The 27,701-nt window shown below is 47.6% G+C and overlaps 1 protein-coding gene across 2 annotated transcripts in view; it reads left to right on the top strand.

The window, feature by feature from the left end:
- Positions 1-27,701, top strand: part of LOC144132410 (uncharacterized) — an 81,703-nt gene that overhangs the window by 8,270 nt on the left and 45,732 nt on the right. For both annotated transcript variants that reach the window (XM_077664808.1, XM_077664809.1), the window contains one exon: positions 15,747-15,980. In XM_077664808.1, the coding sequence (XP_077520934.1) occupies positions 15,747-15,980 (234 nt within the window). The remainder of the gene's footprint in view (positions 1-15,746; positions 15,981-27,701) is intronic.

The raw sequence follows: 27,701 nt of genomic DNA, 5'->3' as shown, positions 1-27,701 counted from the left end.
TACGCCCAAGAAGGATTAACCGCTATCTTCATCATTTCCATATAGTACCTGGCAATTATCAATTATTCAATTTTTTTTACCAAGAATGTTTGACATGCATTTGCCAAGAAGGGAACATAATAGTCCGAGTAAAATATTGTCACGAAATAACCCAAAGTTTTTATTCGCACGTTCAGTGAAAACACGACAAAAAAGGCGGTACCACATCTAACGAAAAATAGAGAAGTACATGTAACACAAATAGGAAAGCTCGAAGAACATACAAAACACAGACAACTGAATGCATATAAATATGCACGACGAGTATTATGAAACACTGCAATAAGTGTCCAACGTGTGGCTCCAGCGTCGCCGAGAAGACGAGGCCGGCCCTCTGCCGCCAGTTATCGCAATGTCTTCGTTGGGACTCGGTGCCCATACAGCGCATACCAATTGCCGGAGCATGAAAACGGCAACGCCGCAAAAATGTCGGATTTACGGCAGAGTTATGCGGAACTAAGATCAACAACCAGACGGCCGTCCCATCTACATTGGAATGTCATGTGGGCCTTCTGTCACATTTCTGTATTCCCGGCGCGTTCTATCCTTGCTTCCACAGCTCTTCTGGGGAATAGAGGCGGACCTATATCAAAAGATGTTGGCGAGCCCAAAACCACAGCAACAAAGCATAAAATAACCGACGATTGAGTGGTAGGAGCTCAATCAGAAAGTTCAGGAGGAGCTTATCGAAAGGCCATGAGCGATTTCTAGGCCCACTGAACTCCCAGAATAGGCAGCCTGAACACCAATTTTATTACGGGGTTAGTTCAGCAGCAGGAACGATAGGCCGCACACAGAAGGCACACCAGAACCCAACTCACTAAAGCACTAGCTGCAGCGTCCTCGTCGTCGCCAACTGTCCAGCGACAAAACAACGTCCTCTTCACTATCGACTGTGTACAGTAACACTACACCCCCTCCCCTCCGCACCGCGGAGGAATACACAGTCCCTGGGCGTCCTAAGGTGGTGTGTGCAAGTGGTAGGGTTTAAGACGGGCGACGAGCACAAGCTGTGCGGAGGGGAACGCGAAAGGGGAGTTTGGGTGCAGCGGCATGAGTTCGCAGGTCATACTGGCCAGTTGCCTCAAGACTCGGCAAGGACCGACGAAACGAGGCAGGAGCCCGCAGGAGGCAGGAGCCCGCAGAGGCCCGCTTGACATCCAGGGAGCCAGAGGAGTACCAGAGAGCCGAGAGGGTAATAGACGTCATGGTGATGAAGGTCGTAACGGCGTCTTTCGGTGGTCTGAGTAGCGTGGAGACGATTACGAGTGATTTGGCGGGCGGCGTCAGCATGGGCAAATGTGTCACAAGCGTAACTTCTGGCAGAAGCGTCATGAGGCAGTAAACTGCCAAAGGGTGGAAACGGGTCACGACCAGAAACCAGGTAGAAGGATGAGTTTTCGCTGATATCATGGCGTGAGGAATTGCAAGCGAACGTCACGAAAGGCAAACAACGTCCCAGTCACGATGGTGGTCGTTGACATACATTGACAGCATGTCTGTGAGGGTGCGGTTAAGGCGCTCAGTAAGGCCGTTTGTATGGGAATGATAGGCCGTCGTGAGCTTGTGGCGGGTAGACCAGGAGTGGAAAAGGCCATGGACCAGTTTAGAAAGGCAGCAGGGGCCTCGATCTGTAAGCAGTTTACGAACAGCTCCACGAAGCAGGACGACCTAACGGAGGAGAAGGTCGGCGACATCGGAGGCACAGCTGGCCGGGATAGCGCGCGTGATATCGTATCGGGTAGTGTAATCGGTCGCAACGGCAATCAACTTCTTCCTGGAAGCTGATGTGAAAAAAGGCCCAAGCAGATTGAGACCAACACGGAAATATGGGTAGTCGGAATGTCCACGGGTGGAAGCTGGCCACCAGGCGGAAGCGGGGGCGTTTTCCGGCGCTGACATTGATCGCAGGCAGCAACGTAACCGCGGACAGAGCGGTAAAGGCCAGGCCAGAAGAACCGCCAGCGCACGCTGTCGTATGCGCGGGACACGCCGAGGTGCCCTGCAGTATGCGCGTCATGTAGCTAGCCAAGTACTGTGGAGCGTAGAGGCGTCGGGACGACGAGCAAGAGGTCGGCGCCATCAGGGTGCATATTGCGACGGTATAGAGTATCGTGACGCAGCACGAACGGGCTCAGAGCAGGATCGGAAGGGGCGCTGTGGAGGCGGACGATTATGGGGCGCTGAGATGGATCACGGCGCTGCTCGCCGCCGATGTGTAGAAAGTCCGAGACGGACAAAACGCAATCGTCGGTATCATGGTTGTGGGAATCAGGAGGATCGACAGGATGGCGGTACAGTCAGCGTCTTGGTGCAACTGGCCGGACTTGCAGACAACAGAAAATGTGCACTCCAGCAAGCGCAAGGCAGAGTGACCCATTCAGCCTGTGGAGAGAGGAGAGCCAACTCAAGGCATGTAGGTCCCTATAACAACGCAGAAGGGCCTTCCAAACAAATAAGGGCGGAATTTTGTTAACGTCCAAACAACTGCAAGGCACTCCTGCTCGTAATGGAACAGTTACGTTCTGACGGAGATAGCAGGCTTCTGCCGTAGGCAGTGGCACGATAGTGGTCATGCTGGCGCTGCGCAAAGATGGCGCCAATGCCATGGCCACTAGCGTCGGTGTGAAGTTCCATAGGCGCAGAAGGATTGAAATGGGTCGGCAAAGATGGAGCAGTGAGGGCCGCAACAAGTGCGGTGGAGGCGTGAGCTTGGTCAATGCCCCCGCAGAAAAGCGCATCCTTCTTCAGTGGGGTGATAAGGGGACGGGCCGCGTCGGCGATGTTCGGGATAGACCGGCGGAAATACGAGCAGAGCCCGAGGAAGCTGCGCATATCGCTTGAGGAACGGGAGGTGGGAAACTCGCGAACGGCACTAACTTTGTCAGGGTCGGGATTAGCACCAGAAGTATCAATCAAGTGGTCGATGACTTTAATTTGGCACCGTACGAAGCTGCACTTCTTGGAGTTGAGTTGTAGACCTGCGCGGCGAAAGACGGCAAGGATAGTAGAAAGATGGTGTAGGTGGCTTTCGAAAGTTGGGGAAAAAATGGCAATGTATTCTAGATAGCACAAGCATGTCGTCTATTTGAAGCCACGCAAGAACCAGTCCATCATGCGCTCGAAGGTGGCAGGAGTCTTGGAGAGACTGAAACGTATGACTGAATTACATTGATACAGGCCGTCGGGGGTGACAGTCTGCCTTCTCACGATCCCGTTGGTCAACATCAATTTGCCAGTATCCTGAACGAAGATCAATAAAAGATAGCTGACACCGTGTAGGCAGTCGAGGGCGTCATCAATTATCGGAAGAGGACAAACGTCATTCTTTGTTATTTGATTAAGATGGCGATAGTCGAGACAGGAGCGCCAACTGCCATCTCTTTTTTTACCAAAAGCATAGGGGACGGCCCAGGCTGGTAGAAGGTTCGCTAATGTTTTTTTTATGCTAGGTATATTGCCTCGGGGAATAAAGGTTATGAAATGAGGGATGAGGAGGATCCCAAGGGTAGAAACTTGGGCAAGTCGGTAACGGTGATCCATGGAAAGTGAGAGTCCCGTCTCTGTCCCTTTGTCCCGTTTTGCGCTACTCTCACTTTCCATGAGGAGGATGCTTAAATAAATGAAAAAACGGCTGATCTAAAGAACTCAAGAAGTTGACGATGATGTGGTCCTTGTTTTCATGCGATATATCAGTCCAGATTGTTCGGTGAGAGACCCACTTCCACCAGGTGCCGAATTCTCGTCGGCTTCAGCACAAGGCAAACCCACCGCAGGTGGTGACTTCCGTCTCAATATCTCTGATCTTGCAAACTGCACACCCGGAGCGGGGTTATAAATCTTGTAAAGGCGGCCACATGCGTGTCACGGCTGGAGTTAGGGCAACCCCGACCCGGATCCTCCGAAGGGCAACCTCCTCTGCATGGGTAAGACCACGGGGAAGATTACCACACACGAAGGGATTACAGCACATGTGCGGCGCCGGAGGTGTTCCTTTCTTGTTAAAAGGAGGGTGGTGTCATCCAGAGTGAGGAATCGAGACAAAGACAAGGTTGAAAGCTAAACATTTTGACAGATTTGCCTGTCTGGTTGGGTTTGAAGATTTATAATAAACTGCACATCTCCAACCAAAAGGGCCACAAATGGGCTTCTACCGCATGAGGCGGATTTAACATTGTTGACGGCGGAACCGATCGCTGGTCCGTCAGAGCAACTGTGGTCAAGACCCTTTTCCCAAGCATCTCACCCTGAAGATCCGAGCACCATGCCGGGGGAAATCTTGTACCCATAAAAACCGGTGGGTACCCGGCGGCACTGGGGATCGAACCCAGCACCTCCCGAATGCGAGGCGGATGCTCTACTACAAGGCCAACGCTTCGGTAAAAGTTAAAATTTAAAAAAAAATTAAAAAGGTTTAAAGTAAAAATTTCTGTTGGAGATGTGCAGTTTATTATAAAGACAAGGTTGGGGTCGAAATACGAGTCGCAGAGTCTGCGTGGCTTTGTGCGCTCAGAAGGTCATGCGGGACCCAATCAATACGGATTTTCTGCGGGATGCTTACCGCTAGACGATGGATGTCTTGGCAGATTTCTGGGGTGCGACTGACGCATCGTAGTAGGCGTGTGACGTGAAGGGCGTCGGTGCGAATGACAATGCAGGCCATATATAGCATTGGAACGGCAGCCACAGAGCAAAGTGCCTCTTGAGCCGCAAGCATCTCCGCACAGAAGGAGGAAAGAGGTTCTGAGAAGCGAAACTTTGATGTTTTGTTCAAGGCAGGCTTACAAGGACAGTAAACTGCCGTTGTTGCTTCGCAGGCCTGGATGCTTGCGTCAACGTACATAACGATAGAGCCTTGCGGCAGCTTGGCGTCTTGCTCTCAAATTCGGTCGCGAAACGGCGATGTCGCGTGGGTAGATGATGGCCGACGCAGATCAGTTGGTTTGTTTTCGCTTCGCTGCACAAAGCGCCAGGGAGGAAGAACTGGCGGGGGCGACTGTATAATAGAGTGCGGTGAAGCATATGCCCTGTGTGCACACGTTGTGTGTGTAAGGCTCGACATAAGCAGGCGAGCATCGCGTTGTTCCTGCACCAGCTAATCTAGTGTATTCAGCTGCGCATGTCCTTGGAGCGCCACGTTCGGGGTGATGCAGGGAAGGCATGTGATGAACCTCATTGCCTCTCGATTAGCAGCTTCAAGGCGATCCCATTGAGCCCTCGGCAAATGCTAGAATTGCGTTTGGTAAACGAGGCGCGGTTGCACAACCACCCGCACCAACTGTCGTGCAACATGAGAGCGCGCTTCGCCTGTTCGAGGAGCATTGCGTCTAATCAGACCCAACGCCTGAATTGCTTGCTTTTTAGCCAAAGAATGCCGAGCATTACCTGATCCTGGCTCGTGTATTGTCAAGCCCAAGATTTTTACGGCCGAACTTTCATGAAATGAAGTTTACGGCACCCCCAGCGGTTGGCGACTGACGCGGACGTGGTTTTGCTCACTGAAATCTGAAGACCAATTGAAGAAGTAAAGGTCAACGCAATATATATGGCTGATTGTAGGGCTGCTGCTGGATTCATCAGGTCGTTGTTAGTGCTCCACACCGTTATGTCATCAGCATACAATAAGAACTTAATCTCAGAGACATCATGTAAGCGCCAAGCAAGGGGGATAAAAGCAATAATAAATAATGTTGGCGATAACACCGATCCCTGGGGAACGCCGCGAAGAGGCACAAAAGATCCGATGGCCTAACCACTGACGCGTATGGCAAAGTGTCCGCCTTCAAGGAAGGATTTAGCAAAATTGCACACTCTAACGGGGAAATGCAGCATGTCAAGCGATTCCAGGATGGCAGCATGACTGATATTATCGTAAGCCTTTTCAACGTGCATGGCCAGTACAGTACGTACATTGTGGCTGCGAGTTGAGGCGAGAACTGCTGACTCCAAGAGAGCCAGTCCATCTTCTGTACCTATGGACGTACGAAAGCCAACTTGGGCGGGATGGTAGAAACCATGGTGCTCAAGCCACCACGACAGTCGTGTGGCAAGCATTTTTTCGGTAAGCTTGCATAATGTTGGCGTAAGCGATATAGGCCGGAAATTTCCAAGCTCTGTCGGCGGCTTCCCCGGCTTTGGGATGGGGATCAGAATAGCAGATTTCCAGTGTTCTGGTACGACGCCTTCTATCCATACCTTGTTAATGGTGGCGAGGAGTTGAGGGAGTACAGCGGAACTCATGATATTGTAAACCTCGTACGAAATAGAGTCCGGACCGGGCGCAGTCTTCCGACGGGCGTCATCTATTGCTGCAGGAAACTCGGCCATGGAAAATGGGCTTTCAATTCTTTCTGAGTCGGCTGTAGATGGGAGCTTATCGACATATGCTGGAATGGCAGCCAAGGGGGCTCCTACAACCTTTGGAGGCAACACATCAGACTTGGGGGAAAAACTTCCGCGCTGCCTCTCTGGCGAAATCATCTGGAACTAGATTAGCTGAAGCATGCTGTGGCCGCTGCGTCAGGACAACGGGAACCATGTTCCATTGCACGGAACGTTCGCCAGAGAGAAGCATTCAATGACCGTGCCGAGAACAGTTCACACCGCGCATGCCACTGCTGTCGCGAGAAATCGCTTTCATATCTGCGAGCCTTGGCAGTAAGGTAATTCAGCCTTCTCCGTGCTTGCGCAGATGTCGGGCCTCGGGAAGTAGCCATCTCCGCTTCTCGGCGAGCAGCCGACAGGTTAAGCAGACCCACAGCTGGAGCCGGGTGATTGACGCCAGTCCAGGTGACAGCAGTAGCCTTATTCAGCGCAGTTTGTACGCAGTCCACAGGTAGTGTAGATGATTGCAGAGAGAGATCTTCGACGGTGGTGCGAAAGGTGTCCCAATTGAGCACACAACACCTACGGCGTAATCGGCGGGCCCTTGAATGTAGACTGATGATAGGATGGTGGTAACTCCCCAAACTGTCAGGCTCAAGGTGCCACGAGGGAGTGCCGGGCCCAGACCACCACGTAACATCAGGAGCATATGTGGTACTGTGACTGTGACGCATAAACCGCGTTGTTGAACCGGAGTGATTTAGAAGAATTAACAACGCATCCGCGAAGGCATCCCGCACACGCCTGCCGCGGAGGTTCGAAGTAGGGTACACCCAGTCTGGGTGTGGGGCGTTGAAGTCACCTCCGACTAAAATCGGACACCCAGGGTATTTACAACGCACAGTCAATAACCAACCCAGATTAATACGGGAGGGAGCGCCGCCCGCTGGTTTGACGTAGTAAGACCTCATATACTTACCTGCTAATAATGTTTATATGTATGTTTTTTATCTGTGTGCTGCTAATATTGTATAATTTTGTTCTTTTGGTTTTATTATTTTCGTTTATTCTTTTGGTTACGTATCAATGTAAATTCAATCCTGCTTGAGCCAAGCAGCAACCTGCAGTATTCTGAAATCAATAAATAAAGTAAATAATAAATAAATAAATAAGATGCCACCACAACACTTGCCTTGGGTAATTTTACACCAACTGCAAATACCTCCTGGTACGATCTGCCCCAGGTATCCAGAGAGAGGCGTAGATGAGGGAAACGCGTGTCGACTTACACCGCCGCCTTTCTTGGGTTGTATTCAGTGCGCACACGGTGGTCATGTGCCAGCATCTTGTCCAACCCGGTCTGAAAAACATGGTGCTCAGGAAGGGAGACACGATAGGGCCTTATGTGTATGGCCTTCTGTGTACGGCCCTCTGTCTGTAGCTCTAATTAAAACGATTTCATCATCAAGCAATCGATAGTATCTTTTTTTTTCGGACGCCTTGTCTAATGAGTGAGCACGTGCCACGCTGGCTGCTTAGACGAGCACACGTGCAGCACGCATCAGCATTTAAATTTATACTGGCACACATGGTTCATGCCTGTGTTTGGCCAACAATGAGAGCATGTAGATTCAGGACGCTTTTGTCTGGAAAGCCGCCGCGGTAGCTGAGTGGTTATGGCGCTGGGCTGCTGGTCCGATAGACGCGGGATCGATCCCGGCCGCGGCGGTCGAATTTCGATGGAGGCGAAATTCTAGAGGCCCGTGTACTGTGCGATGTCAGTGCACGTTAAAGAACCCCAGGCGAGCGAAATTTCCGGAGCCCTTCACTACGGCGTCTCTCATAGCCTGAGTCGCTTTGGGACGGCAAACCCCCATAAAACCAAAACCAAAGCTCTTGTCTAGAGAGCTTTGCAAGGTGAACGTTTTAAAGTTGAGAAATAGGACGCATAGCATATTCCAATATTTTACGCCACAGAGGCCAAGGTTGGGTTCTTGAGCACAGCCTGCTCGTTTCTTTTGTGATCCAGCATTAGGCCTCGAGAACGTACTGCGCTATTGTCAGGAAAGCTAGCTAAGCCGTCAGCTGGTCCAAAGCTATCCATGCTTCCCACGTTGCTTGAGATAGGTGTAAGTAACTGGAAGAGTGAATGGCAAGAGGGGGGGGGGGCTAAAATAGAATTTTCCCAATCAGCAGAAACTGTGTGGGAAATACAGTGTCCTAGGGAGAGACGAAGACGGTACGGCACGAGCGGGTTGGGGTTATAAGCGAATGGGTTCAGAGAAGATGAAGAATGCACAGCTGGAGTCCAACAGAGATTTGGCATCAATAAAAACAGTACGAGAAGAGTGTTTTTTGTTCTTTAGTAAAAATTTATTTGAGGCTTGTAATGGGCAGTACTGCCCCACGTTGGTGGATAAGCACAAGAAATTCGAGGGAAACGTTGAAGTTTGCGGGAGAGGTGATGCACCATTTCATTCGGGGGGATCCAAGCACCATTAGATATCCACCTCACCGCGTGTGTGAGAAAGAAGTTTGACGAGAACCTCATGTAGATCATGCCTTAGTTGTGCAGGAATGCCACCAGTATGAATTGCGAGTATAGGTAGACTTGCATCAAAATACATCGTGTAGCCGGCTGGGACAGGCGTTGCTTGCTTTAAGACCTGTGTGCTGGTGATTGTCGAGAGGATTTGATGTTAGTGGTGGGAAGGGTTCAATTTAAGGGCTGAAGTTGATGTCAGGGCAAGGCTGATACTCGTGTGCAATCGGCATCAGTGCCGACCTGACGTGAAGCATCTATGTAGGCTGTAGTCAGCTGAACGTGATGCGCGTAGTGCATGAACGCGAGCATTGCGTCTACATGGGTTGATATCAGCCGGAACGTGTTTTGCAATAGAGGCGTTGCGAAGGTTATCTGGAAGCCGGAATAAATTTTGATTTAGATTGCAGTACAATAAGTTTTTGTAGGTTTCAGTAATCCTTGTTTAAACTTAAAAACGGGCCATCTTCGGGACATGATGATACTGCAGGTGTTGTCCAAGCGGTAACAGGAGCCCCATGGAGCATAAACACTCAGCGGTCGTCTGTATGGAAAAGTTAAAGAAGATCTTGTGCGAATTATGAACTGTCGACTAAAACTTGCGTTTCGTACTGTGCAGACCGTTGCGAAGCAACCAATGATATGGAATCGTCACAAAACTGAGAGGACAGTGTTTTTTCTTTCTTTGAACAGTATAGAGATTTTAACTAAATGTTTTTAGTTCTAGTCAAGTGTTTCACGGCATACCGTCTGGTCAGGAATCATGGCGATGAAGAATACTGGTCACTGTACAAAGTCAATAAAGATGAAAAGACGTTTCAGGAGCACAACGGCTCCCTTGTTCACTACCTATAGTTCAGTAGCTTCCTCACGACTTTGTAGAAGTCCGGTGTAGGGCGGAAGAGCTACGTTAGCTGATGGAAGACCCTGACGGTGGTAGCAGCATTCGCTTGAATAGCTTATTCCTGGATAAGAACCTCCAGAATGCATGCAGGACGGTGCGCGACCGCCGCAGTGACTAGCCATCGTAAGAGAGATTAGGACTAATGTTGACGTTAATGGCGGGATTTTGCATTTACCATCAATTTGGCTTTGTCGGGTGCGGCACAGAGGCATATTCTTTGAGGATAAGTGAATGCATCGATACCTTTTTCAAAGGTTACCCTACCGTCTGTGATGAGCCAGAGGTGCACAAAATAGTAAGGTCGTCGGCGTAAAGGCATGTTTGTGTCCTGGAATAAGTGCAATTATATGGGATGTGGCATAAGGGATACATACCTAAGGTAAATGGAAGGTGGCAGAATAATAACAGCCTACCGGAGGGTCCAGAGACACACGCAATGAGCCGGAGCCAGACTCTTCGGTCAGAGAGAAGTCCAGTAAGGCAGCTGTATATCTCTGGAACGGAGCCGGTAGAGGCAACGACATTTAGTAGGGGTCATAAGCAACGTTACCGAGCGGCTTCTATACATCTACAGCAACTATCGCATAGAACTGGGGAGAGGGTAGAAGGCCATACTGGTGTTTGAGGAGGCAGATGAGGAAGCCTACACGGAATCCTCTTGCGTCACCCGTTGTTGCAACTGGTTGAAGCCTTTTTGAGAGGCCTGCAGAATCTCGGACGTATGAGGGGAGTAACGAAGAGTGAGGAAGAATTGACATTTATTGCAAGAAATCGTACGTCGGGTAGAACTGACATTGCAAAAGACCATGATTTGATATATCCAATGATCCCTGGGCAACATTTCGTCAGTGACGTGCTAGGTCACACATCGGCGGCTCCTGCCGCACCTGAGGTCGGACTTAGGTAGCTGTTGATGCCTGTGTCCCTTTCGACTGTTAGCATTCATAAATTTTAAACAGTAATTTGAGCTTGATGAGCGTTTCCGCTGAGTATGTGGCCAGGTGTCTTAATGCATGCGTAAACGCAAATTATATGCGGCGCTGGAAAGTTCCCACTTATCATAAGTGTTTAACAGTCGGGATACTACTTCGAGCTGAAGTAGCTCGGTTTCTACAAAACAGTCTACTGCGCAGACAGGCTAAAGACGACTAACTACAAGACTACGGCTTAGTTAAACGTTTGGTGACAGCGTTGTTGTTCTTCTTCTTGTTTGCATCACAAAATGGCCAATACCTACGAGACTGATTGGCCATAACCAGGCGGTGAATACGTCTTTTGTTTTCTGCGCATTCTTCTCTTCGGTTGGAGCACCTCGTGGCGGGAGCACCAGCAAAGACGAGAGGGTACACAGAGGCGCAGCGCAGATTATGTGGGCTGACACCTAACAAAAGTTCGATAGGCGAGGATGAGGCGCCGCAACAGAACGCAATAATAATAACAAACCTTTTCAACAAAGGAGCATCTGCGGAAAAAGCGCGTCACAAATTGCAAATAGCCGAGGCAAGTCGCAGGATGGCGCTGCGTACACCGACAGCGAATCGCGAAAGCAGACCGATTCCAAACCGGAGGGTGTTTACCGCGGAAGGGAGAGCATGTGGCGAGAACGCAAGAAGGCGCAACTGGCGGGTTGTTGCCACGCGAACCACCCGGATGGTAGCCATTCTCAAGGCATGAGGAAGATTGCCACGTAACGAGGAGGAAGAGAGAGAGCATGGAGAGAATCTCCTAAGGATGTTTTCTGTGGAAACCACCCAGAAGGTAGTTACCTAGAGAGGAGGGTTACATCGCAAGAAGAGGGTATCATGAGCTACCTTCTAGAAGAAGCAGGTGGCAAGTCATAGGTGGTACAGCGGACCCTGATGCCGAATGAGAGAACGGACGAATGCGCAACCAAACGATCGTCGCCGCGGAATCAGGAGGGTATGGCGAGAGCGTAAAAAGGCGTAACCGATGGGCGGTTTCCACGAGAAACACCCGGAGGGTAGGTAGCCTAGAGGGAGGACAAGTATTACCACGGAAGGAGGAGGGTACGGCAAGAGCATAGGTATGCTCAATCAGGAGGGGGGAGGGGTGTTACATCAGAACCGTGAAGAAGGTGGTTGTCATGCAAAGATGAAAATGTCACCAGAGTGGTGGAATCTCTAACTAAAGAATGGATACCGCGCGCTAGGTGAGCATGGCCAAACCCTACGAAGGCGCAATTGGGAACTGGTTGCCACGGCAAAGCTTGAAGAGTAGTTAGGTTGGAAGGAGGATGACAGTACGGCCATAGGGTAGAAAGGCTAAAGTAGGGTGGGTACGACGTGAGCTGTTCAGAAAGGGGTTGCCGTCGAAGGAGGAGGATGTGGCTTGAGCAGAGGAGCCGACAACCTGAAGATGGTTGCAGTGGAAGGAGGATTGTATAATGGCAGGGTAGGGAAGTGTAAATGGAGAGTAGCTACCACGTGAACCACGCAAAAATTTGGTACTGTGCATGGAGGCAAATATAGCTTGCTTGTGAAACATCTTTAATTACGCAATCATAGACGACGCGGGCCGGCGAAGATGGTGAATACCGGCCATAGTTGGTCAGTAGGCGTAGTCCTGGCCGTCGCAGGTGCCAGCCGCCTCGCGAGCACGGCGAGAAAGGGGCGCTTGGGCCCCGACCTTCGAGCACCAGAGAGGGAAGGCCTAGCTCCCATGCCTCTTTGGTAGGCATAGGATGGGGAGGGGAGGGGGACTGGATTGGCATATCCACACTATTTGAGATTTAAATCAGCGGTTCTCTTCACAGTGCAAACCTCGGGCCTTGCGTTCCGGTTGTAGCGAGTAACCTGGGCCGCACATCAAAAGGTGTCGGTCTGGAGCTGCCGCAGAACGCCTTCGTCGGCCTTTTACAGCCCAATCTACTCTGTTATAAAACAGCGCACACAAGACAAGGTTGAAGGAAACGTACAACACGAGCGCTGACTTACAAATGATCTTTATTGAGCAAAACGTGTACAATAGATAGGAAGGAAGTGGCAGATGTAAACAATTTGACGGAAGACGACGTACAACCTCACCGAGGCTTCTGCTTTGGCATACTTTGACATTGTCAGCCCCTTTGCCGGACGATAGGTCCGTCGGTGCCGAGCTCTGCTGACGTATATTATTTCTCGGAACCGCTACAGCAGTCGTCCTAGCTCGTCACGGGGATGAAGAGTGAACGCCAGGAGGATAAGCGCGGGCAGCGGCGTCTGCCACTTCGTTCTCTGGGAGTCCCTGATGGGTCGGCGCCCACACGATGCGCATGTTCTAGGTCGCCGACTGCATTGTATAGCATGTGTGGGCCAGTGTGCCGACCTCACCATTAAGATAGCCTTCACAGGTGAATTTCGAATCGGTGATAAAAGTTCGGCATTTGGGGTTTGAAACCGCGAGGGCGATTGCGACTTCCTCGCCCCGATCAGCACTCACAGCGTAGAAGGAGAGGCAATTGACCTGTGCATTGTTGTACACCAATATTGCCGCCGTGTAGTGGCCCGAATGGATCGGACCAGTCCCTTCGGCGTACTATATTCAGTTATAACGCGGATCGTTCGGAGAGTTACATTCGACTTATGGTGAAGGGTAGCGCGAAAGGAACAAGGACCAAAGGAAGAACCAAGACACGGCATGGGCGCTTTTTCACGACTAAAACTTCATTAGAAACAGCACAAAATATATGGCAACCGCGTAAAAATATAACCAAAAGGATTACTCCATGAAAAACGCAGGGCGAGGAATTCAAAACATGGGAATGCAGAGTAACAAGATATATGATACAAAAAGCAGGAAATGGCATTGTCGCAATCAAGAAAGAACAAAAGAAATTAAAAAGATATCAGTTCACCCTGTCCAAATCTTACCCGCTGGGTAAAATAGAATCTGTCAAAAAGGCAACTGACAAGTATAAAAAGCAAAAGCTGGTGGTGCTGTACAAACACCAACTTTCGCATGATCTTAGAAACGTAACCAAGCGCTATAATGTAAAACTTTTCGGCCCCTGAAAGCTGCCAAAAATATGTTACCTCGTCGGTAGAAAAATATTAAACCAGTGGAGACAAAATAGAAAAAGTCCTAAAGCGTGTCGCTCCGGGTTCATCCCGGGCAAATCGAGCGTGGTGTATGAAATGCCAGTTTCCTCTGACAAGACCTACCTAAGTCATACACGACGTTGCATAAACGTACGCCTGAAAGAACATTAAAATTCGTCCTCAGGGTCAAAGTCCTCGAGCTTAGTTGATCACTGCTGTGAGTGTAAAGGTTGTCCGCCCCTATTTGACAAAGCTCAAATTTCCAAGTCTCTGCAACCTATAAGGATCGACTCTCACATGAAATCCTCGAAGCTTTGTAGACATCAAGACAGCGAAGTTTATGTATTAGCACACCATCGATTTCTTTAACCACAAAGGAACTCGAATACCTAAACTACACATTAAACTGATTTCTTTTCAATTTCTTTTGCCCTTCCTTGGTTTAAAGAACGGTGTTTCCTTCTTTTTGCACCATATCTCTTGTTACTCAACCTTCCATACCTCTTTAATTTTTCGCCCAGTGGTTTTTATGGTGTTATTCGTTTGGTTATCTGTTCACGAGGTGGGTACATATTATGTAATTTTCCAATAAAGTGTTATTTGCGGAACAGCGCTCGTGTCGAGTTTTTCTTTTCCCTTGGCCCTTGCTCTTTTCGCGCTATTCACCATTGGCTCAAAGCAGCCGCAACAATCCCGAAACTCAAGCGCACCTGGGTCATGGTAGCCCGCTAGATGCAGCGAGTATCGAACCGACGCGGGGGTTTACGTGGATGAGACGCGCTCCGTCTTGCAGAGGCCCACTTTACCAACCGCATCCTGTATACTGTCCAGTACCCACACCTCAGTGCGGCCAGTAACTCTACGTCCTCATTCGGAAAGTGAAGCGGGCGTTAGACCTCCCGATCACAACTTCCAAGGACCGACTTCTCGGGTCTGAGGGTGCTTTTGCGTTCCGAAAGCTGCGGGAGGCCTACACTGTTAGCCAGTACACGTGCTTCGCGCATACGGGGTCAGGAAAGCGCCTTAAAATCGCACCGCCCTGTGTCTTGGAAGCCCAAACTCTTCATATCCCAGAGGGCTGGCGAAACAGGCTGTGGGTGGACCCTGCTCTACATAATGTGAATCCAGACCTCCACGCACGTCATCGCGCAGCTCGAGCGCGGGCGCTGCACTCCAAACACGGCGACAAGCCAGGTAGGTATGGCGAGAGTGTAAGGCGCAAGCGGAAGATGGCTACCACGGGAAGGTGGCCAGCACACGGAGGTTGGTCACACTGGAAGGACGAGGGTATGGCGAGAGCATAGAAATGCGAAACAGGAGGGTGGTCATCATGGAAACCACACAGAGGGTATAGTTACCCTGGAACAAGGAGGGTATGGTGATGGCATAAGTATGCGTCACATGAGGGTGCTCGCCACAGGAACCTTCTGGAAGGTGGTCACCTTGGAAGGAGAAGGACGAGTATGGCGAAAGTGGAGTTATGTAGCGATACATCGCTGGCGGCTGGTGCGAACTGCGTCGCACGAGGAAAAGTTCATCAGTGTTGCCAAGCGACTAGAGCGGCGGAGTGCAGAAGAGAGCTAGTCGAAGAATAAGTATGTGGGGAAAGCTAAAATAGTGATCTGCAACTATACCGATATGAAGTCGCTCGCATATTCTCACCTTGACGTACCGTACAATATCAATACCTTGACAGCTCTCTATGACTGTCGCGCTAAACAGTGTTAACAGTCCTACCACTTTTCATATACGCTATTGGTGTTTTATTTGGTACCAAGATTGTACTATTCTTATTCGATTCGGCTTCTGGAAAGCACTATTCGTGCATCACTATTAAAAGCCTTTAGAAGGGTTTGAAACTTTCAGAGTGAAACAATTTACAATTGGACAATTGTTTCAGTTGCCTTCTGCATTGGATTCAAGATTGACTTGGCTCGTTACCTCGAAGGTGTCATGAATTGTTTGAGCAAAAAGAAACGAGGAGAAGTATTTCTCTACCTGAATCATAAGGATATCATATCTGTGGCCGACTTCTACAACATGAAGGACCAGTGGAAGGATGAAGTCTATGGCATCATTGGCGCCGAGGCTGAAAGAAGGCTGCGGGCCTGCATGAAGACGGCATTGGCAACAGGCAAGTCGGTTCTTTAATCTTTGTTCGGAATTTCGCTCGTTACTTTCTTACTTTATAATAGCCGCGCTTTGCAGCTTGGCTGCATGGATTTACTGTACCCCTCCTGTCGCCTCTCAAAACATTTTGATTTTTTACAACAAAATCTCGTCTAAACGCAGCCATTTATTTATTACTCCTGCACAAACTGCTACCTCAAAGTTTTTTATAGGCTTGTATAAAATTGAGTGGAAAGTATAATATTGGAAACTAACATTAAAATGAACATTTTTAGCTGCCTTCTGAATGTATCATGCTATCTTGTGTTGGTCGAAGACACATAGATGGTTTGAAATTCAGGAACGAATATACTGTGTTGAAAATCGATTGTACTATATCCAAAGACATGTTGCAAAGCTAAATAATTTGAAAAATATCGACCGATATTCACATGCAGCACGAAGTACATTATTCAAGAGGCATCAGGGAGTAGCTCTTTCGTGCAGAGAATGGCAGGGCCTAATGCCGCCTACATGGTATTTATGCAATACAAGCTCCGACCAAGTGTATTAAACATATCTTCAGATGTCAAAGTAAATACGGACGTTTAGAAATGAGAACATATTCAAGAACATGAGTTTAAGAAACGAATAAAATTAAATGCACAAGATCTTGCCCAGCAGGCATCCAAGTAACATTAGTGTGTTCACAATCACTGATACGAATTTGGTTACCCTTACGGGAAAACGCAACGCAGTCAACGAAAGCAACACCATTACAGCACGTGATATTAGAAATTCACATAATTAGTAGTAACATGGTTGCATTAAAAGTCACAGAAATGTTCAAGGTAATAGTATAAAGGCTCTGTAAATGACTTCAAATTGTCCTATGTCATAAAAAAGGAACTGAGCAACTTTTGAAGTAACTACGCAGCACATGAAACATCATGCTAATAAATTCAGTATTAAAGCTAGAAAACCACTTTAACATACAAGGTGATGTATTGTGCGGAATCTGTGACGCTTACGCCATCTGAAGGTCACACTTTCCAGGCGTCCCTGTTTATTGGCTTACAGACTGAGGTAACGTTTTGTGAACCAACTTATTTTTTTATATATAAGAGTACAGTCATGTCGTGTCCTAAATGAGTGCCTTATACAGTTGACAGTGATCTAGTTGGCAACAATTACACAGGATTTAGCCTTGGCAACTGATGAGGAATAAGTCGTTCATTGCGTTTTCTTAGCTTTACACAAAGAATGTGAATTAGTCGAGCAGTGTCCCTCTTGGATAATTAAAAGCTGATGCTTGGATTATCAAATAATTTAGCGGATTGCCGGCTATTTGTTATTCTGGGCAAAGGCTGCTGTACTGAATGGTTTTTCTGCAGAATGTGCAACAAGTTTGTATGGAGTACTGTAAAGCTCAGTCTTGGAATCACTTTCGCTTGTATTATATGTTCGTTAATTTCATATACAGTCTTCGTTCAGGATACCTGCCGCTGATTACCCCATTTATAGAGTAGTAAGTACCTTAATTGGCTTTAAAATTTTGAAAGCCCATTTATACCCTATATCTTAATGCTGTGCGCCTTGGGATGTCATTAAATATGAACATAACTATTCCCGTCACTTCTAGAAGAAGACGCGCTAACAATCCGTGTAGGCATACGGCTGTTGATAATATTTTAGGAAGAAGCAAGGAATTTAAATATAAGCCTCTCTTTTACATCTGACTTGGGAAGAAAAAATTATGGTAGTTGCATTGTGAGAAGATATTATCAGTTTTCGAATTCTTGCGATGGAATTTTAGTATTTTATTATGCATCTTAAAACTACAACTGTACTTCTCTTATGCGTGATCACCCTTTTTTGAATATTAATGGGTTTGTTGCAGTCCACATACATCAATCAATTAGCATTTATTTCACCAACAAAGTGTACAGGTGGTGAAAGAGGGCGGCGGAGAAAAAGCTGCAAGTTTCGCAGCTTGACAAAAGCCCCGTCCGCTCTCGAGCAGTGACAGGCTATAGTACAAGTAAAAAAACACGCATGCACACAGACTGATAACAAAAGAAAGAAAAACATGTATTCGATGCTTATCAAGAGTTACAAAGACCGAAATACCACTCAGATCTGTCATCTATGATAACATATGTTGCAACAGAAAACTGTGTCGAAATAGCACATGGTTATCAAATATGTAAATCTTGGAAGGCAGATGCATGCAGTACACAAGAGACACAGAAAAACACGATTGAACTTGTAATTGAATATTTCATTCATTTTGTCTAGTGAAATGTGATGCATATTACCTACAAGAATAATTCTGTTAGGCACCGATTATTTAGTGTCAATACTTCGATACCGATTAGATCAAAGTAGTTTATTAGTTAAGGTAGAGTACAACTTGCCCGCTTCCGACCGCACTCTGTGTGTGAGAATGGTATTTGCCATGGGGGTTGGTGTCTATATGGGTACACGCAGTGGGTGTGTTTGAGCTTGGCATTTGGTAAAAATGAGTCCAGTTTTCCATGGACTGCTCTTTTATAGCATCTTAGTCGATTTTTATTATACATGTCTGCCACTTTAAGTATTTTAAGTGTCTGAAAAAATCCTTCCGTCTGTTCAGGAAAATGTGCATTTTGTATGGCTCATACTGCTTTTTTTTTTTGTAAAATAGTACATTTATGCAGGTTTTGGGACGTCGTATTTCCCCAAGCTGACACACAGTAACACAGATGAGAATGGGAAAGAGAATGGTATATGAGTTTTTTTATTGCGACAGAAAGCGAATGCCGGGTTCTCTTAAGCACGCCAACTGATTTGCGAATTTTTGTACACATAGCGTTAATATGTTCATTCCAGGACATGTTTTCTGAGAAAATTACTCCTAAAGTTTTAACGTGTTTTTCGACTGTGATTGAGTAGGGGCCTAATGTAATGTTTCCAGCCACTTTTGTTTGATACCATGCTGCACGAAAAAGAACACATTTTGTTTTAGATTCATTTAGTACTAGGTTACTCTTTACAGACCAATCTTGAAGGCTACAACGCACAGAGCTTGCCTTTCTTAAAATGCTTCCCAAATCCTTTCCTTCTACGTATGTGGTGCAATCTTCTGCATAGATAAAGAACTTACAGGTATTACTGATTGCTACAATATCATTTATATAATAAAGAAAAAGTACCGAACCAAGGATGCTACCTTGCGGCACACCAGATTTTATCGGTCGGTTACTCGATTTCTTTTCATGTATTTGGACAAACTGTCTGCGTCTGCTTAAATAAGACCTAATTAAGTTTTATGGTGTCCCACGGAAACCATAGGACTCGAGTATACAAATAAGTAGTTTATGATTTACCCAATCAAAAGCCTTGCTGAAATCTAAAAATATACCTAGCGCCATGAGTCTTTTTTAAAAATTATCTACGATCATATCATTTTGTAGCAAAAGAGCAATCTCAGTAGAGCGTTTTTTTCTAAATCCATACTGACAGTCAGTAATTAGGTCATGTTTTTGCGAAAAACTCTCTATACGGACATTAAATATTTTTTCCAGGCCTTTAGAAAATATGGGCAATATAGATTTTGGGCGATAATTTGTTAGGCTGTTTTTATCACCTCCTTTATGAACAACGACGACCTTCGCTATCTGCATCTGTTCCGGAAAAACACTAGCGGAAAGTGCAGCATTGAAAATATGTGTTAACAAAGGTGAAATTAAATCTATTACATATTTCACTGGCCCAATTTCTATGCCATCCGCATCTTACCAATGGCTGTTTTTGAAGCCATTAAAAATTTTACAGAGTTCATGGAAGGAAGTGGGTGCAAAGAATATTGATTGTAGAACAACTGGAATGCTTGAAGCAGTATCTAAGTCATTGTTTCTGTTCCCTAATTCTACAAAAAAGTCATTGAATCTATCTGCCAGTTTTACCTCATTTATTGTTTCGCCATCGATAGTCAGACTGTCCATATGACTGCCACCAGATTTTCCATTCAGCATTTCGTTTAACTTCCGCCACATGACGCCACTTCTTTTTATGCTTTTTTATGGAAAATGCGATGATAGTACTCACTCTTGGCTTTCTGTTTCTTCTTGTTTATTTTATTTCGAAGGGTTTTAAAATCCATCCATTTCCTCGGATCACGGATTTGCAGGAAGGACTGATACAGTTTATTTTTTTATTGTTATTAACTTAATAAGGTGCCTTGAGATCCACGGTTTACGTGATTTCTTATACTTTCGATGCGTTTGAACAGGGAAAGACTGATTACATATTATTTTTAACGCAGCTAGAAAATTTTCGTATGTCTCATTTGCATCACTGACGGCCATAATTCTTCTCCAACTTGTTCCGGCTATTCCTTTTCTGAAACATTCTAGCGTACTTGGCGTTATCAGACGAAGCGTATAATTTTCGTTTTCACAAGGCAGGGGCACAATATGCTGTTTCAAAGATAAAAATATGGGCAAATGATCGCTGATATCCGAGCTTATCATACCGGATACTGTATCCTCGAAAGACACATTTGTATTAAATGTGCTGCAGGTGATGAAGGTTCGAGCCACGTTGGCCGTGACACCACCTTTAGCAGGCACTGAACTCTTCCGACACTGGGGCTTCGTTCACCCGCGAGGGTCCCATTGGTAATAAATGTGTCGAGTAATAATGATGTCAACGCGGTAATACGCGTGGGTGAGGTGACAATACTAAAGAAACCATTAGACTCAAGTATAGATGTGAAGGTTGAGGAAGGCTTTGAGTCTTTCAAAAGATCTATGTTGAAATCTCCACCAATTGTGAGGCTGTGTCCAGCATCATTTGCAAATGAAAGAAAGCTATCAGTGAAGTAAAAGAAGCTGAATGATTTATGTGAGTATTCATATTACGGCAAGTAATTCTTTCTAAGATAATATGGTAGGAATTATAGCATGACATGAAACAAGTATAAGCCTAAATGGCAAGTGCTGAGGGATGCCGCAAGAAATGTCAGATTAAAGGATTTCCGAAAATATTTATTATTCTACTTTAGGCATAAATCGCGAAAAGTCTATCCAGGCAATAAACTCTATACCGACGAAACATGACCACAGCCTCGAGGTCAGAAAAATTTCCTATAAACGTGATGTGTTTCGTTATTCTTTGTTCGTTATAACTGTCCAAGACTAGAACACTCTGTCATACATCACTGTATATGCCTCAATTGATGGCTCTTTTTGATGCTTTGAATTAATTTTAATAGCCACGTCTAACACACCCTGTAATGCCTATAGTGCAATGCACGCATACAATACACAATAAACAGTCAACACATGTGTGAAAATAGCTCAGAGTTCCAACAATTCTTACCCAGCCTTTTTTTCCTGCACTAGAAGGAAAACTGTACAGTTTTTTCTTTTTCCGAATTCTTTTTGAGAAGTCAGTCCTTGTAGATGACTTGCGGTTTTTTCTAGTTTGCTTAACGAATACGAAAGCTAGCAGCATACGGTTGTTAGAAATTCACTCAAGCGCTTGGTTCGCACCATTCCCGTCGTTCGTATGAACACAGTATTTCAGTCGGCACGTGCAACGTTTTGCGTTAGGGTAACAAGTTAATTTATTTCAGTTCTCTCGCTGAAATTTTACTGATATGACTCATATGGTATTTACCCCTTACAGGAAACGAAGAGAAGAATATGGTTTTTTATGTCACCTGTCAGAACGTCTGCTTTGAGCGTATAATGTGCAATTACTGCAGAAGTCGGAGAAATGCTATCAACTTCAAACCTTTTATCACAAAGAGTACGTTAATTGCAGAAATGTGAAAAACTTGGTGATGGATATGAGAGAACCTAAATCGTGTTTTGACAATTCCGGAAAGAGATTACAATGTATGAAGCTTGAAAGCAAAGCAGCTTAATAGTTTTTAGCGTCATCATTTAAAATGGGAGATATAATCGCCTATTTAGGGACGTGCTTATACAACAGCGTCAGATAAGTTGGAGAAGCTCGATGATGACACCACGGATGGTGATGCTTCAAATCTGCGTTGTCTTCGCCGCATCCTGCCGTGCTTCTTCGAATGGCGCTAAGCAATACAGTCAGTGGAAAAAATATCTCAATGCCGCGATTGTCTTGTCCGCGGTGATCATCATCATCATCATCAGCCTGACTACACCCACAGCAGGGCAAAGGCCTCCCCATGTCTCTCCAATTACCCGGTCCTTTGCCGTCTGCGCCCATCCTATGCGCAGAATACCTTAAGTGCAGAGCCTAACCTTCTGCCGCCCCCTGCTACGCTTGCCTTCTCTTGGAATCCACTCCGTTACCCTTAAAGACCAACGGTTGCCTTGCCTTCGCATCACATGCCCCGCCCAAGCCCATTTCTTCCTCTTGATTTCGACTAGGATGTCATTAAACCGCGTTTGTCCTCTCACCCATTCTCCCTGCTTCCGGTCTCTTAAATTTATACCTATCATTTTTCTTTCCATGACTCGCTGCGTTGTCCTTAACTTAAGCTGAACCATTTTCGTTAGCCTCCACGTTTCTTCCCCGTAGGTGAGTACCGGCAAGATACAGCTGTTGTGCACTTTCCTCTTGAGGGGTATTGGTAAACTGCTATTCATGATCTGAGAGAACATGCCATACTGCGCGCTCCATCCCATTCTTATTCTTCTAGTTATTTCCCTCTTATGATCCGGATCGGCTGTCACTACCTCCCCATATTCCTTTACCACTTCCAGCCCCTCCCTTCCAATTGTGAACTGCTGTTCTCTTGCTAGGCTTGAACATTACTTTCGTTTTCTGCGGGTTCTATGATTAAACCAATTAACCTTCTTTCCGCGGTACCGTATACTTGAAAGCGTGATGGCCGCCCCTACCTGATGTTCCCAGCACATCAATCACATCCGTGGTTTCCAGCGTATTCGCTTTCTTAACGTCGCTCTTATAAGTAATAAATAAATTTCTCTCTACTCCGCCCATCTAACTTTGTAGATAACGTGAACGGACGCTCAGAATTAACGGCTAACAGTAATCTTTGTAGCTCTCTGAAGCAACAGTTTGCGCATGTATACGTCTCCTGGTGGAAAGCCCACAGGCTTTGGGAAGCCCGCTGCTTTTGTACAGTCCCAGCGAATAGCGGTGCTTGTTCTTTACGCAAGATTGCACAACGGCAGCCATGTATCCTTCAAGCACAGCAGTACAGGTACAATTAACGCGCTGCTCAGAAAACTTATCTGCTCAATCTACTACACAACATTGCAGGCGTTGCCTTCGGCGCGTTGCTTTCCTTCCTTCAAAGCAAGTGTTTAGGCGTTGGAAGCTCCCCCCCCCCCCCTGTGGATGATTCCTAAATACGCCTTTCACCTGGCGCTGTGCGCTTAGGAGAATCCTGGAACTCGTCGAGGATTTATATGACGATTACATCACCATTTAAAGGGACACTGAGGAGAAATTGAAGTTGGCTTGTATCGATAGAATGCCAGCCCCTGATCACAAAAACGCCGCTCTTACTAAAAACAAAGCTCTTGTAAGGTATAAAATAGCAAGAACCAAAATACAGGTATCACCACCACAGGCCAATCTCGCAAGTACAAGCGTGGTGACGTCATAGGACGAGACGCCACCTTGGAAGAATTTTCCTTCCTACATGGCGACGCGAATTTCTCAGACTGACAAAGGAAGGTTGCGCGATTGAATATTTAAGTAAGTCTTGTTTTAAAACCGATAGTGCACTTTTATCACACATGAAGCCAGACAAAACACAACCTGAATGTTAGAAGCAAAGGAAACCGATGCTTGGCCGCGCCACAGGCGGCCAGAAGGGTTTCGATTTGTTATGGCGCTTGGCATCTTGAAGCTTTTGCGTGCCCCTTGGTTTTGTTTTTGACACGCCTCGATTTACAAACGCCGAACAGCAGAGGAACACCAAGTGCCACTTCAAGTGCTGGTTAACCTTTGAAGGAGCCTGTTAAGACTTATCAGATTATTGCCACGGCCGATGAACAACTATGATGGCACGATGGTCGGTGATCGTACAAGGCAGTTCGCGGTATAAAGAGCACTTCAGGAGAGCAAGCTGCCGGGCTAGTTGGTGATGCATGTTTTAAACTATGAAGCGCAAAAAACCGGACGACGGACAGAGTAAGGGACACAAAAAAACAGGTTCACGAGCGCTACTACCAACTGTTTATTCATGCTGTGGTACAGGGGTTATATAGGAACAGAATGTCAAGCATGCGCGTGGAAAAGGCACAGAAACAGCACATCAGGCATGCGCACAAGTTAATCAAAAAAAGAATCTAAAAAGGCACATTCCGATAAATAAACGTGTACAGACGTGTCACAGACACAACGATCGGACAGCTTTCGGATAAATAATACTCTAGAACGAGCCTAGCCTTATCATTGCCGCTCTTGCCTAGAACTGTGGTTTTCTCCAACCTTGCCCTACACGTGCACGAAGCAATGTGACGCACGAGATTAGCACTAGTGTCTTTGTTTTCTATGTTTTTGGCATGCTCCCATAGCATGCTCCCGTAGCATGCTTCCATGCTCCCGTAAAAATTTTGTGCACGTAATACGAAGCCAAGCCAGGGTGAAAACAAAATTCATTGCCTTTTGCAGCAGCCTGCATTTGTCGTCTTTGGCAACTGCCATCGATGCCAGCTCAAAGAATTCCCTGGATGTTTTCTTCTCGGCAGAAACGCACAAATCGGATATGCCATTTAGGACTATTGTTAGCGAGAAGGGCTCGTGGCAACACAACATCAGTCGTTTCTTGCTCAGCAAGCTTAAACACATTCCCGTTGATGACCCCTTTCTGATTAAGAAGTCACAAGAAATTGCCGATTTTGTGCAGACGAACGATTGGATGGATTTAGCCTTTTCCATTGATATACAAGACTTGTTTTATTCTGTTCCACATGCTGAGCTGTTAGCTTCGGTCAGAGAAAGCATTGAAGGCTCGGGGGCTGTGGCCTTCCAGAACTCAGCTTGAATTTCGGTAGATAATTTTTTAAGATTACTAGAATACTACTTGCAGGTAACTTTTATCTCTCATGACAACCAGTTTTTTCTGCAGCGTAAAGGTATCTGTACTGGCTCATGTGTAGCTCCGATTTTATGTGACATATTTTTATCTTCAATTGACCGCCTTCTTGCACGGACTTTTCAAGGGGGGCCAGTTTTTAAAGCTTTTAGATATGTTGATGACTTTTTAATTATTTTAAGACCAGAGAACTCTACATCCCTTGACCATATTGTTTCACTTGTTTTAAATAATTTTAATCGACTCGGGAAAGGTTTAGTTTTTACCCATGAACTCCCTGAAAGTCAGGCGTTGCGTTTTTTAGACCTCAAGCTTATGTTCTGCCGAGACCATATTTGCTGGATGTACTCCCCCCGAGTCAACAAAGAGCTGCTTAGCTACGACTCGGCTCATTCCAAGGTGGTAAAACGAGGTATTGCGTCGCTTTGTCTGGAGTCTGCGCTTTAAAAATCTTGCCCTCATAAAATGCAACAGAGTGTCAATGATCAGGTTGAGCGACTTTTATCAGCAGGCTTCCCTGGCCCGGTCATTTGAGCTCTCGCTGAAACCCTCCTGCAGAAGCACAAAGGCGCCTAAAAAAGATCTGAGCCCCCTTCTTCGAAGCCGGTGGTGGTCCATATGTACACCAACTCACGCACAACCTAAAAAAGTGGCTGGCAGGCACCGTGTGCCATTGGTGTTCTCAGCACCCAACAAGCTATCTAAGCTATGCCCTCGCATCACGCGTTGTGCCGGCAGGGGCTGCAACAAAAAACATGGGATCGCCTACACCAAATGTGCAATAGGAGTGGTGTACTGCATTCCCCTCTCATGTGGGGCTTCATAACTGGCCGCTGTATTAATGACCGGCTACGGGAGCATGCCAAAAACATAGAAAACAGACACTAGTGCTAATCTTGTGCGTCACATTGCTTCGTGCACGTGTAGGGCAATATTGGAGAAAACCACAGTTCTAGGCAAGAGCGGCAATGATAAGGCTAGGCTCGTTCTAGAGTCTTATATCCGAAAGTTCTCTCGTCGCTAAGCAGTTGCAGAAGCGGTCCACTGTTCAACGCTGGCTCGCGCGATGAGAACTCGGCAGCAGAGGCCCCATTCATATGGAAAGGGGGATTGGTTACGCTATGAAGAACCGTAGCGGTAGCAGTTATCTGAAGATGCTCAATAAGGGCGCTCCTGTATGTAAGTGCCGCATTAAGGTATTAAAAGCTACATGCAGTACCGAAACAGGGGGTGTAACTGTGCAGCAGGCTGTGGCAGAAAGTTAGCTGGGCATAAGGTGGCCGCAGCATAAGGCGGCAGCATAAGGTGGCAGCATAGAGCATAAGGTGGCTGCTGCTGCTGCTGCTGCTGCTGCTGCTGCTGCTGCTGCTGCTGCTGCTGCTGCTGCTGCTGCTGCTGCTGCTGCTGCTGCTGCTGCTGCTGCTGCTGCTGCTGCTGCTGCTGCTGCTGCTGCTGCTGCTGCTGCTGCTGCTGCTGCTGCTGCTGCTGCTGCTGCTGCTGCTGCTGCTGCTGCTGCTGCTGCTGCTGCTGCTGCTGCTGCTGCTGCTGCTGCTGCTGCTGCTGCTGCTGCTGCTGCTGCTGCTGCTGCTGCTGCTGCTGCTGCTGCTGCTGCTGCTGCTGCTGCTGCTGCTGCTGCTGCTGCTGCTGCTGCTGCTGCTGCTGCTGCTGCTGCTGCTGCTGCTGCTGCTGCTGCTGCTGCTGCTGCTGCTGCTGCTGCTGCTGCTGCTGCTGCTGCTGCTGCTGCTGCTGCTGCTGCTGCTGCTGCTGCTGCTGCTGCTGCTGCTGCTGCTGCTGCTGCTGCTGCTGCTGCTGCTGCTGCTGCTGCTGCTGCTGCTGCTGCTGCTGCTGCTGCTGCTGCTGCTGCTGCTGCTGCTGCTGCTGCTGCTGCTGCTGCTGCTGCTGCTGCTGCTGCTGCTGCTGCTGCTGCTGCTGCTGCTGCTGCTGCTGCTGCTGCTGCTGCTGCTGCTGCTGCTGCTGCTGCTGCTGCTGCTGCTGCTGCTGCTGCTGCTGCTGCTGCTGCTGCTGCTGCTGCTGCTGCTGCTGCTGCTGCTGCTGCTGCTGCTGCTGCTGCTGCTGCTGCTGCTGCTGCTGCTGCTGCTGCTGCTGCTGCTGCTGCTGCTGCTGCTGCTGCTGCTGCTGCTGCTGCTGCTGCTGCTGCTGCTGCTGCTGCTGCTGCTGCTGCTGCTGCTGCTGCTGCTGCTGCTGCTGCTGCTGCTGCTGCTGCTGCTGCTGCTGCTGCTGCTGCTGCTGCTGCTGCTGCTGCTGCTGCTGCTGCTGCTGCTGCTGCTGCTGCTGCTGCTGCTGCTGCTGCTGCTGCTGCTGCTGCTGCTGCTGCTGCTGCTGCTGCTGCTGCTGCTGCTGCTGCTGCTGCTGCTGCTGCTGCTGCTGCTGCTGCTGCTGCTGCTGCTGCTGCTGCTGCTGCTGCTGCTGCTGCTGCTGCTGCTGCTGCTGCTGCTGCTGCTGCTGCTGCTGCTGCTGCTGCTGCTGCTGCTGCTGCTGCTGCTGCTGCTGCTGCTGCTGCTGCTGCTGCTGCTGCTGCTGCTGCTGCTGCTGCTGCTGCTGCTGCTGCTGCTGCTGCTGCTGCTGCTGCTGCTGCTGCTGCTGCTGCTGCTGCTGCTGCTGCTGCTGCTGCTGCTGCTGCTGCTGCTGCTGCTGCTGCTGCTGCTGCTGCTGCTGCTGCTGCTGCTGCTGCTGCTGCTG

This window comes from Amblyomma americanum, chromosome 5 (assembly GCF_052857255.1).
Source record: "Amblyomma americanum isolate KBUSLIRL-KWMA chromosome 5, ASM5285725v1, whole genome shotgun sequence".
Classification (NCBI taxonomy): domain Eukaryota; kingdom Metazoa; phylum Arthropoda; class Arachnida; order Ixodida; family Ixodidae; genus Amblyomma; species Amblyomma americanum.
This window is presented reverse-complemented; position numbering and strand designations above follow the sequence as displayed.